Below are 18,725 nucleotides of genomic sequence, written 5' to 3'. Positions count from 1 at the left end.
AGCATCGACGAGATGGAACCGGCTCGTGGCACCTTCTCGGCTGGCTCATCTGTGTCTGACTCGGCTGAAGCTGTGGGTGCTTGGTCGGGGTCGGGGTCTGGTTCCGCCAGCAGATCCAACAGCTGTCCCTTGACTTCTGCCTTCACTTGGCTGGAATATAATCTGTCCTTGTATCTTTTATTTGAAGCAAATAAAACATCACATTAATTTAGCAGCCTATGTTGTTATTTTAAACCAGCATAGAATAGGCAAAGGAGACTATTTTATACTATAGCCTAATCTTAAATAGGCCTAAACTGATAGCCTATCTTTTATTTGAAGCAAAGAAAACATCAAATTAATTTAGTAGCCTATGTGGTGATTTAGACCTCCATAGAATAGGAAAAGAAGACTATTTATGTAGCCTAATCTTAAATAGGCCTAAACGGAATAGTAGCCTAATCTACTAATCCAATACATTAATTTAGTAGCCTATGGCGTTCATTTAGACGTTTATTTATTATATTTGGCTGATTTATTCTATAGGCTACATATCTTTGCTGATTATTCTACAAATGTTTTTCTCACCTTGGGTCCATTATAGTTGCCAAACTGTAGAGAGGATCTTTTTCTATGTCGGCAAATCTGCGGGTGACAGCTTCCAGCAGTGTGGCTTTTGAAGTCTTCACGCCATGGTCCGAGGGGACGTCTTTGCCCAGGACACGTTTCAAAGCCATCACAGAAGGGATGGCATCAGCGGCAGTTGTGGAGACTTTGCTTATTTTCTGTGTGAGTTCTTCAAACGGTTCCAGTATGGATATTATGTTTTCCATCAGTCCCCACTGGTTTGCAGTGAAGGAGGCAGGTAGCTCAAAGTCGGCTGCATAAGCGCTCAACGCCCGTTTTTGTTCGAGCAGGCTTTGCAGCATGTAATAGCTGCTGTTCCACCTGGTGGCGACGTCTTGCTGCAACCTTTTGGGAGTCTGTTGGAGATCTTTCTGCACATTTTGAAGTCTGGAATATGCCAGGGGAGAGTGTTTAAAGTGGCCCATGATGCGTCTCCCTATAGCTAGGATGTCACCTATGCTGCGCTGTGACAGCACTCGTTCATTTACAGCAAGCTGCAGCGTGTGGGCCATGCATCCCAAACTTTTCCAGCCTGCATCTTGCATGGCTTTAACCATGTTTCGGGCATTATCTCGGAGTATGACATGCACCTTTTCTTTCGGGATATTCCATGTCTGGAACATGTTCTCAAATGCCGTTACCAGCGCTGCAGCAGTGTGAGAGCCAGAGAACTCTTGTGAATGGAGGATCACATTACGCAGTTGGAAGTCTGCATCAATCCACTGGGCTGTCAAACTCAGCATTGACATGGGGCTGACATCGGAGCTCCAGATGTCACTTGTAAAGCTGAATGAGGAAACGTTTTCCTTCAGAATGTCATCAATGTGTTTGTACACTGCCTGGTAGAGCTCGGGGAGGGCAACATCGGTAAAATACCTGCGACTTGGGAGGGTGTAGCGTGGCTCAATATGGGCGAGCAGCCGTCTGAATCCGATGTCTTCAACCACGCTAAATGGCTGGTCATCCAGCCCTATGAATTCCATAATTTTTCTTGTGATGGCCTTGGCCTTCCCACTATCACGGCTATATGCGTTGGTGCTCTCTAGGCTGGCTCACACTACAGGATTTTCGGGCCGATTTATGCCCGATTCACCCCTCCCGAGAATCGGAGGAGAAATCTGGCCTGGCAGCTTGCCAAGCTTGGTCGGGCCCGACGTTCGGCACCGATTATCTTGTAGTGTGAGCTGTTTGCAGATCCAATCTTAAGCCTCCCGATCTGCTCAAAGCCTCATCGGGGCCGTCCCGATCATATCAAACATGTTTGATATTTAGGACTGAAAATCTGCGCGAATACATCATTCTGCTGCTGCGCGAGACTCCCGTCGTTAATTGACGCGGCTCATTTGATGCGCTGCACTGCAGGCATTATAGGCTACCAAATACCAACAGCACAGAACCACGAGTATTTGGGGGAAAATGTCACTCATTTATATCACAATGAATGACCAATGAATAAAAAGTTGTTATATCGTAGTTTTGAGCCCCTGCCAGTCAGAGGCTGTAATCTCCTACCTGTCTTATCAGGCAGTGTGGGGGGAAAAGGCATTGCTGCTGCAGGAAGCAATGCAGTCTATCCAAACTTTTGCCGATCTCATGACATGCAGCAGGGAAATATATTTTGGTAGGCCATATGTTTGTGTTCTCACTTGTACAGACAATAGAGTCGCGTTGTTTACACGCATGCTAACTACCGTGAGATTCATTTGTTTGTCGAGACGGGCATGAAAATGAGGAAACGAGAGAGAGAGGTGAGGTGGGGGCGGAGCGCTTTGGTCACTGCTGGAACCCCAAAAACGAAACAGGTTCGTATGGCCGGGCATCAAGGTGATTATCCTGCCGATAATCTTAATAATATCCTGTAGTGCGTGGTGCGCCACATTTACAAATCTTGTAGTGTGTGCATGTTTGAGATTCTAGGGAAGATAATCTGGGAAGATTCTCCTGTAGTGCGTGTCACAGCCAGATTTCAAAATCGGCTAAGATTGTCAGAATCCTGTAGTCTGAGCCCAGCTTAAAGTGGGTTGTCTCAGCAGCCGCTGTGGTGTTTTTTCTGCTTTCTTTTTCTCATTCTCTGCGGTCTGTTTAACAAACTCGCCATGCTGCGCTGCGTGACGGGTCTTCAGGTGGCGTATTAAATTTGTCGTGTTGAAACTTTTCACCTGGCTTCCTCCACGAGGTGGAGGTCCATGAGGGCCGTAGCTAGCTATGAGGATGGGGAGGTCCGGACCTCCCCTAATATTTCAGAGATTTTTTTAATATTTCAGAGATTTTTTTTTTTTTTTTTAGCCTTTATTTAACCAGGTTTGTCCCATTGAGATCAAAGATCTCTTTTACAAGAGAGACCTGGCCAAGAAACAGCAGCAACACAAAGTTACAACAAACAAACAAACACATAAACACATACAATTGAAAAACATTAAAATGATCAAATAAAACATTTGCATACAGACAGCCTGTTCTCAAGAGATTTTACCATAGCCTTAAAACCATTTAAGGTTACTAAGCTATTAAGTTTAAGATCAGACTGCAGACTGTTCCATGCGGTGGGTGCAGAGAACCTAAAAGCTTTCTTCCCCAATTCAGTTCGGACTTTGGGAACAGAAAATTGTAGAGTGTCCTGAGAACGAAGATTGTAAAAAAATAAAACAATCTGCATGGAAAACAGGAAAAGCATGAAAAACACGGGATCGCTTTTATTTTGAAACGAAAGGCAGGACAGGCAGGAAGTCATCTGACGCCGCGTCCGCGGTAACTTGATTCTGAGAGAGCAGCAGCATGGTGGTGAGTGATGACTGTCTGTCTGCCTGGCGAGATAATTGAAGGTGAGCGAGCTGCGAGACAGTGAGCGAGTGAACGACAGACAGTGAGTGACACACACTGACAGATTTTTTAGCAACAACCAAGAAAGTAAGTGTCTAGTCTGTCTAAGTAACTTTGTGTGTTGTGTACGGCTTGGGTTGTGTACCTGTGTTTGTAGGTGTCATTTTGATATGAATTTGGCTAAAACAGTTTGTGTTTGTTAGTTACAATTATGTTGACAGGAGAGCTGAGCAGGTGGTGACATGAAAGAGAATATACTGAATAATGACATCACAACAGTATAATCCTAATGTTGATTTAAAATGATATATTACTCTAAATATGGCTTAAAAAGGGGGGAAAAAAAACTCAATTTTTTCCGCCTCCCCTTGCTGGACCTCCCCTATTTCGGAACCCTGGCTACGGCCCTCTCCATGAGGCATCAGTCTCACACACTGTGTAGAATTGCCACACCGCAGACATGTTTTGAGGCGAGTAAACTCCGCTGAGAGAAAGGGCTGAGCTCCACGTGTTTTACTTGCTGAGAACTGGGGTGTGCAGCTGTGCGCATGTGTAGCTACTTGCTGAGAAGGGGTGCGCGCATGTGTTGTTGTTTTTTACACCAATTGACTCTGCGGATCGGCTATGCGATCGGCAACATTAAAGGAATATCGGAAACAGCAGATCACATATTTGAGGTCCAAATCGGCCGATACAGATTGCGTGCTGATCGATCGGTGCACCCCTAATTGACAGAAATACCTCTAATTGTCAAAATATCGTCTTCAGCGCCCCATTTATTCGCATTTGTTTTTTTCCTAGTAGCAGCTCCATTCTCGATATGTTCTCCAACTTCTTGGAGAAGCGTGGAGGCTACTCAGAATTCTCCCCAATATCAACCATGTCTCTACCTGCCACTCCAAGGAGATCACCATATGTGGTACACGGCCGCCGGCATCTCGTAGCCGCATTTTGCTGATCTTTTCTCATACCGTACATTTCTTTTTTACTCCTACTATATTTCTAGGAATTCATAGTATCCACGCACGCCTACTGTATCTATGCAAAGTGCCAACAAATATTTATGTGCGATTTTGTTTTGTTTTGCTCCAGGAGATTTACATGGGCACCTTGAAGATCTACTGTTGGTATTTTATAAGGTGGGTAAACATATCGAACCACAACATGCAGATCGCTCTGTGGTGAACTAACAATGACCATCATGTCTGGCACAACATATTTTCAGCGAGGGATAATCCGCTTTCCATAACATTTTAATTGCCATCTGCTAGTGGCAGATCTTTGGTGTCAGGTGATGTCACCACTTGTTGTACACCATAGAAGGTTATACCACCTGGTACCAAGAAGCACCTGGTACCATAGAAGGTTATATCACCTGGTACCATAGAAGCACCTGGTACCATAGAAGGTTATATCACCTGGTACCATAGAAGCACCTGGTACCATAGAAGGTTATATCACCTGGTACCATAGAAGCACCTGGTACCATAGGTTATATCACCTGTTACCATAGAAGCACCTGGTACCATAGAAGGTTATACCACCTGGTACCATAGAAGCACCTGGTACCATAGAAGGTTATACCACCTGGTACCATAGAAGCACCTGGTACCATAGAAGGTTATATCACCTGGTACCATAGAAGCACCTGGTACCATAGAAGGTTATATCACCTGGTACCATAGAAGCACCTGGTACCATAGAAGGTTATACCACCTGGTACCATAGAAGCACCTGGTACCATAGAAGGTTATATCACCTGGTACCAAGAAGCACCTGGTACCATAGAAGGTTATATCACCTGGTACCATAGAAGCACCTGGTACCATAGAAGGTTATACCACCTGGTACCAAGAAGCACCTGGTACCATAGAAGGTTATACCACCTGGTACCAAGAAGCACCTGGTACCATAAGGTTATATCACCTGGTACCAAGAAGCACCTGGTACCATAGAAGGTTATACCACCTGGTACCATAGAAGCACCTGGTACCATAGAACCACCTGGTACCATAGAAGGTTATACCACCTGGTACCATAGAACCACCTGGTACCAAGAAGCACCTGGTACCATAGAAGGTTATACCACCTGGTACCATAGAAGCACCTGGTACCATAGAAGGTTATACCACCTGGTACCATATAAGCACCTGGTACCATAGAAGGTTATACCACCTGGTACCATATAAGCACCTGGTACCATAGAAGGTTATACCACCTGGTACCAAACATTAGCCGATAGCAGATGGCAATTTCAGCAACATGCTTTTTACCATTAGGGGACATTCAGACCAAAAGCGTTTTTGGAGCTGCCAGCGTCTTTCTGCAATTCATTCTCTATGTAAGGACGCGCTAGACATGCTCCTCTTTTAACTCATTGAGTGCCATGGACGTCTTTCGACGTCCAATTAAATAGTGACGTAGAGTGCCACGGACGTCTTTCGACGTCCAATGCGTTTTTTGACGGTGGGACGTCGATCAAAGCCTTCCGCATTTCCTGTACAACTATTGTAGCTAATGGAGGTCTATAACCTATTTTACAGAACCCTTAGGTGGCGACAGTGCTCTCCAGGTTAACAGAAAGGCAGAGAAAAACAGAGAATAAGTCGTTGGGGAAACGGAAATCGCATCGCATCCGTATGCATCGATATGCATGAAGCGTTTTAACGTTAGATGTGCCCGCAGCAGCCAATCTGCTCCCACAATTGAGCTCCTCCATGTCCGCTGCGACAGCCCATTCGCATGATCAGCCGTGGAGTTATTATTCTCAACTGGAAGCATAGGAGCCGGTGACAAGCACACGCGGAAGGCTGTAAAAAAGCTGGATGTCGCGCACCCTTCACAGTGCAGAGCAAATTCAGCAGAGAGCCACCTCCCATACAGGAGGAGTGTGCAGTTGAGGCGGGGCGGGGCGGCGGGGCGGGGCGGCGGGGGGGGGGGGGGGGGGGGGGGGCACACGCAGAGCAGCACACAACACTGACCCAGACAGACCCAGGCAGCAGGACAGGGTTGGCAAACGCAAGCCAGAATATCCGATGCCCACCAGCAGCAAATCAAGAAAGCAAAGAAGCTGCAACCAGCAGCACACGCAGGGGCCAGCGCTGCTGGTTGCAGCTAAAAATATTATTCTGCCAAACAAAATTCCCTGGCCTTCACTGTTTTATTGAAGGAAATTATTTTTGAGGTGTGACTACATCAGAAAATTAGCTTCAGAGTCTGTAGCTGTCTTTCCATTACAGTTTTTCGCAAAATAATTGCGATATTTCTACAACTTCGACAATGTACAATTGCGACTTGTAGGCGTTTCCATTGAAGTTGAGTTTCGCAATTCCCGTTACCAGCAGCTGCCACAGTGATTACGCACGCGGATCTGCCCCATATCCCGTCCCTTGCATGCTCAAATCCAACCAATGGTCAATGCAAATCACAACATGAAGTTACAATGCATATAAACGAGCCTGATTATCAATTCAAAAGAACATGTTGCGGGCTGCGGTGAATGCAGTGAGCGCGACAGGCAGAGGAAAAAAAAGGTAGCCTACAACTTGTCCCATTTTAGAGATGGAGGAGGGGGGGAAAGGCTGATATGGTGCAATAGTCAGAATATCGTGTATTATAATTATAACATTGCACCTGAAACGTGTGTAATGTATTAATCACTTCAGTCAACAGCACCGCACCGGTGTGCTTTTCATCCCGCCGATCATCTCGCCGCTGTGCCAAATGCGCGCACACAGGCATGGATCGATTTCTCCCATTAAACATGATCTATTTTCTGGCTCCGCTTTTGCACAACACGTCTTTCTGCTAGGTAGCGTTGCTTCAAAGTTTTCCACTTGCTGCGAAGGTTTTGCCACGGTTTATCAAACCCTTTCTCCCTAATTTCCTTTCATTTTCCAAAGGAGAAGATGGGTCACATGACGTGCAAATGCGGAAAATCTGTTTCCATTACACTTTTGCGATAAACTGCTATATCGACACGTCTGAAAAACCACCTCATGAGAGCGCAAAAACGTTTTGCGATATTTGGGAGCTTTTTCGAAATTTACGTGTTTCCATTACCCAATTTCTATTGCGATATTTAGATTTTGCGCATTTCTGACGGTAATGGAAACACGACTAGTGATGTGTTTGAAATGTTTAATTTCACAAAAGGGCCATTATCTCAGCTTCTAGAAAAAAACTGCTCTTTTTTGTTAAATCAAGCTATCTTCTCCGGCTGATAACTAAAGAACGGAAAATGATATCAATAAACCTGTTTTTGCTGATGATAGAAAAGAGTCTCATCGTTCTTTTTGCGTGTTCATTGTTTACATAGTAATATCACACAATATTCTGTGGGCCTCGAGAAATCACTGAAAAAAGCTCTGAAACTCTGGCACTGGGAGCGTCCGTTCTCCAAAAGTGGCTGGCACTCAATGAGTTAATGAACGCACCTGGCGTTTCAGCGCTGGTGGCGTCTGTTGTTTTTGGAAGAGCGCTGTGGGCGTTTTAAAGCTGAAAAAAGTTGAACATTAGAGGAAAAGCGCCCTGCTCGTCTTTTTTCACTCATCCTACATTTTCTCCTCCAGAGGGATTTTCAACCTCCGCTGCTGCCAGAATTGGCAATAATCTGGCTTTCATGTTGACAGTGAACAACATCAAACAGACAAAACCAGCTGGCTACCGTCTGTGTGGTCGTTGTGTTCTGATCTGTACTGCACGCGACTGCAGGGGGAAACAAATGGAGCAGAAACAAAACGCTCCGTGCTCTGTGTTTTGTGCACAATGGAAGCGCTCTTAACATGATTTTCATAGCGTTCTGACTGAAAAAAGCGCTTTTGGTGTGAATGTCCCCTAAAATGTCAGGCTTAACACAGATTTAGGTTTGCTGTTACATTACTCTTTCATTAACATTGTAACGTAACCTGTCCAGAATGTTACATTACTCTTTCATTCACATTGTAACGTAACGTAACCTGTCCAGAATGGCTTGCCCTCCTCCGAGAAACCCTACGTCTTCAACGGAGATTTTGTGGATCGTGGCAAATATTCCTTGGAGATTCTTCTCATCTTGTTTGCGTTCAAGCTGGTCTATCCCAATGATGTCCATCTGAACAGAGGGAACCATGAGGATCACATCGTTAACCTGAGGTGAGCTTGGTAGATGGCCCACAAATCAGGCCTTCTTCTTGTTCTCCATAATTTGAAGGCAATTCGATGACATACAGTGTTTTTGTTTGGCCTCTGCTGAAATATTTTTGTTTAGTATTAGTTTAGTATTTTCCTCACACACAGTATACTTACAGATGCTTTATGCAATAGAGTGAATTTGCTAGTTGTGTCCTGACAATATTCAATGTACCTCAACAACCTACAAGTGAATGCTAATCTGTCCATTCCTCTTGTATTTATTCCAGATATGGTTTTACCAAAGAAGTTCTGGGGAAATATAGGGTAGGTCTTGTGTCTCGTGCATGTTGTTTTGACACATTATTCTCAGTCAATATTAGCCTAATTTTCATATCCACAAAGACCCATCTACAATTCTGCTTCTACCTCATTCAGCCAGCATGTATGAACATAGTTGTACCAGGCCCCCAACTAGACTGAATCTATTTCAGTATGTATGATGTGCAGTGTTGGGAGTAACTAGTTACTAAGTAACTAACTAGTTACTGTAACTTAACTACTCCTTGCAGTAACTGGTAATCTAACTAATTACTTTTCAAATTTAGTAACTCAGTTACAGTTACTAAAATAGTAACTGGGCTAGTTACTACTAGTTACTTTAGGACATGAAAATAACGGGACAACTTCAGAGGATTATCCGGTTTCTGATGCTCAGACCTAGTCCTAGTCCAGCTGCAGCCAGAGCCCCAGAGGCTAATGACCTTGATATATATATATATTATAAGCCTCCCCAATAAGTGAATGTTCAATGCCACACTGTGGCACAGCAACACTAACATAATGTGCGCATTAATAACAATCGAAGCAGACTTTTAAAAGTAATGCAAAAGTTACTTTTCCTAGTAACTAATTACTTTGAAGTAACTAGTAACTTTAGATGTATTAAATTACTTTTTTGAGAGAAGTAACTAGTAACTGTAACTAATTACCAATTTTCAGTAACTTGCCCAACACTGATGATGTGTGCGTCAGTCTCTCTTCCCTGAGGTGACACACTATTTCTCTGCCAAAAGAGTCCGTGAAACAGCTGGACTCTCGCGGCTGGACGCTAATGTGGGGACCAGATTTTGTCTAAAGTGGGGTCATGGCATAGAGAGCCAAAGTGGAACGTCACTTCCTGCTTCAGCACTGTGCCAGAGATTTTCACCCACCATTTATTTTCCCATAGACATTTCCTAAGATGCTTATAAAAATAGTTTTACTTGTTCAAACCAAACGGTACAGATATATTTAGAAACAGGAGAGATTGCATAACATTTCACTCTGACCAAAATGTAAAAAAATAATAATGTTGGTTTAAAGAAACTCTTTTTTCAATGTTGTTTTTTGTAGTTTGTGCCATAGAACATTTTGGTGAAATGCTCTATGGTCTCTCCCGATTCTAAATATAGCTGAACCGTTTGGTTTGACCAAGTAAAACTATTTTTATAAGCATTTTACGAAATGTCTATGGGAAAATAAATTGCGGAAGAAAATCTGTGGTACAGTGCTGAAGCAGGAAGTGACGTTCACTTTGCCTCTCTATAGGAACATTGGCATTAAGAAGCTGAAACAGAATGACAGCGGATTAACTTCTGGACATGGGTCTTTATTAGATCTAGTTGAGTAGATTACCTAAGGTGATAATGCAGACAGAAATGGCTGGGTATGTATCAATACCCCCTTTTTTTTGTCAAATCATATTAGGAGGATAATCATTCCCATGATTGTATGTGAAATGTCCAATAAGCCTCCATTGCTTGACTTGGTCGGTAGGTTCATGGCAAGAAGATCCTGAAGCTTCTCCAGAAGATCTTCGGCTGGCTGCCTCTGGCCACAGTGATTGATCAAAAGGTGCTGATAGTGCATGGAGGGATCTCTGACACTACAGACCTGAACCTAATCGCCCAAGTGGACAGGCACAAAGTAAGCAAGGAATCCCAACAACACCCAATCAGTGTATTATGGAAATATTATTCTTCTCCCTCAAAAATCCAACCATGTGTGTAATGAATGTGAATGCGTGCAGTATGTGTCAGCCCTCAGGCCATCTATGCAGAGCGGTCAGGCTATGGACAGTGATGAACGGGACTCTGGGCGAGTGGAGAGCCTGTGCCGGGTGCGTTCTCTGACGTTCTCTGCCTGGGAGCCAGGCCTCGGACCAGGCCTGGCTCCCAGGCGTGACCACCAGCGCCGCTCTCTCCACAACCTGCCCGTAAGCAGTCGCGTCAGCTGCTCAGTGGAGGAGGAGCTGAAGAGGAGGCGCAGGAAGGCTGGATTCAACCAGTCCTATGGAGACCTTAAGAAGTCCCTCTCCTCTGACTCAGACCCAGAGTCTGGAGACTCAATGGAGACATATGGACATGAGTGGAAGCAAGTAAGTTAAGAGGAAGGACACTAGATCTCCTTCTGTTGTCAGTTGTGCCAGTAACACTTTACAATAAGGGTACATTAATTAGTTAATGCTTAGTTAACCATAACCATTAACTAACTAACTAACTAACTAACCATATATAGATAATTTCCCAAAAAATTAGAATATCATGGAAAAGTTCGTTTTTTTTTCATAATTCCTTTCAAAAAGTGAAACTTTCATAGATTATAGATTCATTACACACAAAGTGAAATATTTCTAGCCTTTATTTGTTTCATTTTTCATAATTTTGGCCTACACCTCCAGAAAACCCCCAAAACAGTATTTCAAGAAATTAGAATAGTGTGAAGAAAATCAGCAGTTACTTCTCAGTTATGACTGACTCCAGCCTCAGTCCACTCCCTCTGAATCTCCGCCAAATTTTTGAATCGTCTTTGCTTGACAATCCGCTGAAGCCCACAGTCATCCATGGTATTTCCATGATATTCAAATTTTTTGGAAAGGATCTGTATACTATAATGTATAAATTAATACTTACCGTAAATTCCGGACTATAAGCCGCGGCTTTTTCCCCGTTTTTTGGCCCTGCGGCTTATATAACGGTGCGGCTTATCTATGGATTTTTTCAGAAAAAAAAAAAATACAAATAAAATCTCTCTTTTTTAGCACTCTTTCTAACTATAAATCCACTTCTGTTTTAATTTCCTCTCTTGCCCTCTTTTCACCACACCGCGGACACTGTGTGCACTGTAAAAATAAACAAAGGTGGTGTTGTGTTATGTTGTTTTGTTGAAATGTTACGGTAATACGGTAAATGGGAGCTTCCTCAAACAGCCATCTCTTTCCCGACAATCCCCTCTGTGCGTGAACCCTTACATATGGTAATTACGGTAGGGGGGGAAAGAGAAAGAGAGAGCAAAAAGTCAGGGTAGTCGCGCCAAGGCAGCCAAGTAGGCCAAGCCGGGAAGCGCCAAGCTAAACTCTAATGTACCAAGATCGAAGGCCCGACCGAGTTAGGAGCGCCGGCCGCAAATAGCCGTTAGCCGCTAAAAGGTCGAAGGCCGGAAAAGTACAATCGCGAAGCGCCAAGGCGGCCAGGTAGGCTAAGCTGGGAAGCGCTATCGCGAGGTGCCCGACCGAGTTGGGAGCGCCAGCCGCAAATAGCTGTAAGTCGCTAAAAGGTCGAAGGCAGGAAAAGTACAATCGTGAAGCGCCAAGGCGGCCAGGTAGGCTAAGCTGGGAAGCGCTATCACGTGCCCGACCGAGTTGGGAGCGCCAGCCGCAAATAGCTGTAAGTCGCTAAAAAGGTCGAAGGCAGGAAAAGTACAATCGTGAAGCGCCAAGGCGGCCAGGTAGGCTAAGCTGGGAAGCGCTATCACGAGGTGCCCGACCGAGTTGGGAGCGCCAGCCGCAAATAGCTGTAAGTCGCTAAAAAGGTCGAAGGCAGGAAAAGCAAGATCGAAGGCCCGACCGAGTTGGGAGCGCCAGCCGCAAATAGCTGTAAGCCGCTAAAAAGGTCGAAGGCCGGAATAGTGCAATCAACTACTGGCGCCTGCAGATCTCAATTAACCTCCGGTAATCAGATCTTCCTTTTGGGGGATCTCCTAGCCCATGCAGGCGCCCTCCTCTGCCTCAAGAGCAGCGCCACTGGCCAATGGAGTCAAGCGCCAAAGCATTTGCCATGCACGCCGATTGCTAAATAAAGTTTGTCTAATCCTACCAACTGGCCTCTCCTGATTGAAGTGAGGTCTCCAGACCATAGTTCAAGCAGAAGGCCACTCACGCGTAATCCGATCTCAACGTGGTCAAAAAATCCTAGTATGACGTCTGCTATGACGTCAAACATGACGTCAGTTAATCCTCATATATATAGCAAGGGTCTACGTCACCTCTCTCTCTCTGGCCGATCATAGCAGCAGCAGCCCATGGCAGTCCATCTCCCTTGAAGCCGGCCCCGAAGCGTTGTTTTGCCCCACCCACCTCCCCAGTCCACCACCAACGAGTCTTGACTCCTGATCCCCCACGGGGGGGGGATCTCCTAGCCCATGCAGGTGCCCTCCTCTGCCTCAAGAGCAGCGCCACTGGCCAATGGAGTTGACGAAGCCACCCTGAACCTGTTCGTTTCCGACACTGAAGATGAGGACTTTGGTGGTTTCAGTACGCAGGAAGAAGAGGAAGACGAGGATTAGTGACTTGACTTCTCTGGTTACAGCCGTTTGCTGCACATATAGCTATTGTTGTGTGATTTTGTCTGGGGATTAGTGACCTGACTTTTGTTTTGTTTTGTTGAAATGTTAATAAATGGGAGCTTCCCCAAACAGCCATCTCTTTCCCGACAATCCCCTCTGTGTACGCACCCTTACATATGGTAATTAAACATCAAAACGCCCGCGGCTTATAGTCCGGTGCGGCTTATATATGTAAAAAACAGTCAATTTTGCTGCTGCGGCTTATATACCGGTGCGCCTTATGGTCCGGAATTTACGGTAGTTATATTTAGCATGAACACCGTTTGTAGTTAGTAGTAATATTACCACACACAAAAGGGGTTGGGGGGTGGGGCTTAGCTCTGTTGCTTCACAGCAAGAAGATCCTGGGTTTGAACCCCTTGTTCTTCCCAGGTCCTTTCTGTGTGGAGTTTGCATATTCTCCCCGTGTTCGTATGAGTTTCCTCCCGCCATCAAAGACATGACACAGCTGATCACTGCTCCTAGTCCTAGGAAAGTTCCTAGTGGAGGATAGGTCAAATGCAGAGGATGAATTTCCCCACAGGGATGACAAAGGATACTTGAAAAAAAAGTGAATGATTACTAGACACAATAGTTAACTGTTAATTAAATGAATGGTTACTTAAATTATTATGAAGTATTAATAACCCATAGATAATGTAGGCTACCCTTGTTGAAAAAGTGTTAACATTGTGCCAGATTTGCCCTCTTTGGAGGGGGCAGTTGACCGTGTAGTAAATAATCGTTAGTATCACTGATCTCTCCTTTGGCCATTCAGATCGTGGACGTGTTGTGGAGTGACCCCATGCCCCAGGATGGCTGTATGCCCAACGAGGTGCGCGGCGGAGGCTGTTACTGGGGTCCAGACGTCACTGAGAAGCTGCTGAAGAGACATAACCTCCAGCTCCTCATCCGCTCCCACGAGTGCAAACAGGATGGCTATGAGTTCTGCCACAACCGCATGGTGAGCAGAGGGGCTGGCAGGAATGAAGTGCATCCAGCAAAATACTGGTTCCCAATAGAGAGGCAAAGTGGAACGTCACTTCCTGCTTCAGCACTGTACCAGAGATTTTCATCCGTCATTTATTTTCCCGTAGACATTTCGTAAAATGCTTATAAAATAGTTTTACTTCGTCGAAACCAAACGGTTCAGCTAACGTTATAATCGGGAGAGACCATAGAACATTTCACTCGGACCAAAAAAAAAAAAAAAAACTCTTTCTTTAAATCTGCATTTTTTTTTTTACGTTTTGGTCCCAGTGAAATATTATGCGATCTCTCCTGTTTCTAAATATATCTGTACCGTTTGGTTTGAACCAGTAAAACTATTTTTATACGCATTTTATGAAATGTCTATGGGAAAATAAATGGCGGATGAAAATCTCTGGTACAGTGCTGAAGCAGGAAGTAGGCGGTCACTTTGCCTCTCTTTTGACAACAATCTATCAAAAACCAGATGCATGACATGAGTCGCAGCACCATGTTTTTATGCAGTTCCAAATGCCCCGTTGTGCCTGTAGGTGCTGACTATATTCTTCTGTTGTGCCTATAGGTGCTGACTATATTCTTCTGTTGTGCCTATAGGTGCTGACTATATTCTCAGCGTCTAACTACTATGAGGTGGGCAGTAACAGAGGAGCATACATCAGAATGGGCCCAGATCTGGTTCCCCACTTCATTCAGTACCAGGCCAGCCGAGTCAGTCGAGATCTCACCATCAGACAAAGGTAGGCCACATGAAGAGATTACACACAATTAATTCGGATTTCAGGGCTCTGCCTGGGTGGCCTTTTTGGGGGGAGGGGAACTGGGGGGGAATAGCGTGATCCTCCCACGCACTACATCCTGCCGGTGAAACGCCTCGCTGTCAGGTGAAAAGGAGCGGCTGGCGACTACACACATGTATCGGAGGAAGCATGTGCTAGTCTGCAACTCTCCCCAGATCGGCGGGTGGGGTGGATTGGGGAGTACAATTGGGGAGACAATGGGGTACATTTCTGTACCAAGGAGAACATTTTGAGTTATTTACTGATTGCTGTATCAAAGAAAGTAGAGTAGGGTGGCACACACGAAGACAGAAACATATACTTGAGAACACATTGAGAAATTACACATGCGCAACCAGGCTCAATTGAGACAATGTGATGAGCCAATAAAAATGTCTCATAAATGTGTTTAAAGATGTTGCTGTCTCTGTGATTCTAAGATTTATATACAGTATTAGATCAAATATGACAAATTACTTTTCTGTCCTTTGTCAGTGTTAGTCAGATAGAGAGATCAGCTTTGCGAGCGCTGAGGGAACAGCTGTTTGTGCATAAGTCTGATCTCATCGGTGCCTTCCAGGAATACGACCCCCACAACACAGGTACTAAAACCAGACCGACTGTTGCAAATCAGTCAGCCATGGTGATTGTTGACACTTTGCACTATATCTGTCTAACATCCGTGCCACTTGAATAACCTGATAAACAACAACAAACATGAAAGGCAAAGTGAATCAAGTATAGTCGCTACATTTATTAGCTATTCTGCAAGCAAACGTCTCCACATCACAATTGCTGTCAGGTCTTTGGCCTCCATTTGCACATGTTGAGATGATGGGGAAGTGGTCTGAAACCCAAGTCATTGATCCGTAGCGGCTTCTGGGACGTGAGTCGGGGTCTTAATTGGCCTCGGCTGGGTCTACTGGGCGAGGGTGTATGATGTTGACAGACCCGAAACACCTTACGACCCCAGATAACATCACTGATGACGCGTCCCAGCGCATGCGGCAGTAGTGTATTTGAGAATATAGAATCCTGGCTTGCCTCTGGCCAGTGACACTTAGGAAAGACTAGGTGACAACCAAGTATAGTTTGGTGACGAGCTGGAGAGACAGTTGACGGCCGGAGAGACGGCAACCGGTACGGGATGGGATTAGCACCCCATCTTGGCTCTCTCGTGAGGGAGAAATCCACAAACGCTACGGATTAGCCTCCTGAAAATCTGCGCAAAGATCGGCGCGGCCTGGGGTCCTTCAGGCTAGAGCGAGGTGCTCGACGCAGGTAAATGACGTGCAGCGCACAGGCCCTCTTGAGGCGTCCTTGAGGCATTCTCTCAGCCTCTGGATTGCCTTTGCCACGGGAGGGTCTGGTGAGACGAAGGAGGAGCACGGCCGGGAGTAACCCACAGAGCCTAGATCCTCCATGCACCGAAGGGCCAATACTGCGGCGTAGCACTAGCTCTATTGCAGCGGATTGGGCGTTCTCGCTTACCCCTCCCGCGGGCAACGTTGCAGACAGAGTAGTAAGGCTGATCCGTGAGCGGCTTCTGGGACGCGAGTCGGGGTCTTAATTGGCCTCGGCTGGGTCTACTGGGCGAGGGTGTATGATGTTGACAGACCCGAAACACCTTACGACCCCAGATAACATCACTGATGACACGTCCCAGCGCATGCGGCTGTAGTGTATTTGAGAATATAAGAATATGACACAGCAGAAGCGTGCCTATTCAACACCATCTAGTGGCAGTGTATCAAAATGTAAATCATGGCTCAAAAGCAGTGTTGGGCAGGTTACTTTCAAAATGTAATATACTACATACTAGTTACCTTCATTTGAAAGTAATAAGTTACTTTACAATATTACTGTCTGTGTAGAGTAACTCATTACTTATTACACTACTTTTGCATTACGTTCACCAAAATAACAGTATAGCAGCAGAATGACATCGCTGCCCTGGAACCATCCCGAAAGATATAATTGCAACCGTCTTGAAGTCAGTCCAAACCGTCCAAAATTCTAAATGTTATTCTTTTCCTTTGTTATTGTCATCTATAGTGGTTATTTGTGTAAAAACACACAATTTGATTAGGGAATGATTGTATCTTTCTTTGTGCTTTGATAAAGAAATTAACTCAATTTGTAACTTGTTACTTGACAAAGTAACTGGTATAATATTACTCAAATCCTATTAGTAATAAGTTATATTACTGAGTTACTGCTAAAAGTAATATATTACATGCTATATGTTACTTTTGTAATGTGTTACCCCAAACACTGCTCAAAAGTGACTCCGTTAACAACGCCTCTCCTGTCCGTCTCCTATAGGTACGATCTCTCTAAAGCACTGGGCCGGTGTCACAGAGAGGGTGCTGAAGCTGGGTCTGCCCTGGAGGGTGCTGCGCTCTCAGCTTGGCGACTACACCCACGATGGTCTGCTGGATTACCAACAGTGGCTGCTCAGGGAGCTGTCCATCACTGAGGCCAAGCCAGAGGTCCGCCTTTTCCTCACGCACGCACGCACGCACACACACACACACACACACACACAATGTTGATGTAAATATAACGATGGCATTAATACCTTCTACTATGGTGAACACACAATTTGTCTCTTGCGTGACAGATGTCCAACGTCAGTATCCTGGAGACCATGTACAAAAACCACTCCAACCTGGAGACCATCTTCCAAATCATAGACACAGATCACTCAGGTCAGTAAAGCACCTTAGCCTAGATACAAATAACATTACTGCCTCATCTATTCACAGCACCTGACTCTCTCTCCAAGCCTACTGCAACAGGGAATACTGGAGAATACACCCACATCTTGAGGGGGCGTATGATCAAGGGCTGTACAGAAATGGATGACATAATCTTTAGATACATTCATAAATCTCTGGGGTGGGGGTTTAAACTGAAAAAAAAAGTATTTTGTTCATAAAACACACCAAGCATTCTAAGCGCAACCTCAAAGAGAAGGAGCAAAATATGAGACTCTGCAAGTGAGTCGAAATTATTAAAGTTAACTTACACAAATTTGCAAAGTGTACAACGAAGGCCTATCAGTCAATCTCCTAAACTCAGGTCATAAGTGATTGTACTTGTAATTGATTAATATATGCACCTTAATTGTAGCTTTGCACATGTCGCCACTAGTGTGCTATGCACGACTTGTTTTTTGTTATTTTTTGTTTTGTTATGGCACTGTTGGACTGTATGTGGCAGTCTGTATGTCCAAGACAAATTTCCCCAAAATAATCTTGAATCTTGAATCTCTCCCTCTCTCCTTCTAGGTCTGATCTCGCTTGAGGAGTTCCATCAGACCTGGAAACTCCTGAGCTCCCATCTCAAGACGGAGATCAGTGACGAGGCCATCGCAGACTTGGCCCTTAGCATGGACTTCAACAAGGATGGCAGCATCGATATCAATGAGTTCATGGAGGCCTTCCGGCTGGTGGACCCCAGTACCCACATGTAGAGTTGGAGCAGCAGCACCATGTTAGGGGGGTCCATGTTGATCTGCTGCTGCATAGAACATACTAAGTCAGTGGTTCTCAAAGTGGGGTCCTTAAAGGGGTTCCCAGGTGGTCCCCAGCAAAAAGGTGAATATTATTTTCACTATAATTCCATCCATAAGTAACGTGACAGAATGTATGACTATTTTGGTCATGGGTTTCATACACTTTCTGTAATAAACCCTCTACAAGAAAAACATCTTATCAGATGGGGGACCCTGGGACCAAATCGTATAGAATGGGGGTCCATGGTCTAATTTGTGTC

At 44.9% G+C, this 18,725-nt stretch overlaps 1 protein-coding gene across 1 annotated transcript in view; it reads left to right on the top strand.

Moving 5' to 3' along the window:
• The window catches only part of LOC310771628 (serine/threonine-protein phosphatase with EF-hands 2-like), a gene marked incomplete at both ends in the record, with an annotated part of 19,786 nt that extends 1,363 nt beyond the window's left edge, over positions 1-18,423 (top strand). The window contains 12 exons of the mRNA XM_083631924.1: positions 4,231-4,345; positions 4,519-4,565; positions 8,393-8,559; positions 8,826-8,862; positions 10,354-10,503; positions 10,607-10,954; positions 13,958-14,143; positions 14,764-14,906; positions 15,441-15,547; positions 17,271-17,437; positions 17,569-17,656; positions 18,239-18,423. Coding sequence (XP_083488050.1) covers positions 4,231-4,345; positions 4,519-4,565; positions 8,393-8,559; positions 8,826-8,862; positions 10,354-10,503; positions 10,607-10,954; positions 13,958-14,143; positions 14,764-14,906; positions 15,441-15,547; positions 17,271-17,437; positions 17,569-17,656; positions 18,239-18,423 — 1,740 coding nt within the window. The remainder of the gene's footprint in view (positions 1-4,230; positions 4,346-4,518; positions 4,566-8,392; positions 8,560-8,825; positions 8,863-10,353; positions 10,504-10,606; positions 10,955-13,957; positions 14,144-14,763; positions 14,907-15,440; positions 15,548-17,270; positions 17,438-17,568; positions 17,657-18,238) is intronic.
• Positions 18,424-18,725: the final 302 nt, after the last annotated feature.

The sequence above is a fragment of the Poromitra crassiceps genome, assembly GCF_964638095.1.
Source record: "Poromitra crassiceps genome assembly, chromosome: 2".
Classification (NCBI taxonomy): domain Eukaryota; kingdom Metazoa; phylum Chordata; class Actinopteri; order Beryciformes; family Melamphaidae; genus Poromitra; species Poromitra crassiceps.
This window is presented reverse-complemented; position numbering and strand designations above follow the sequence as displayed.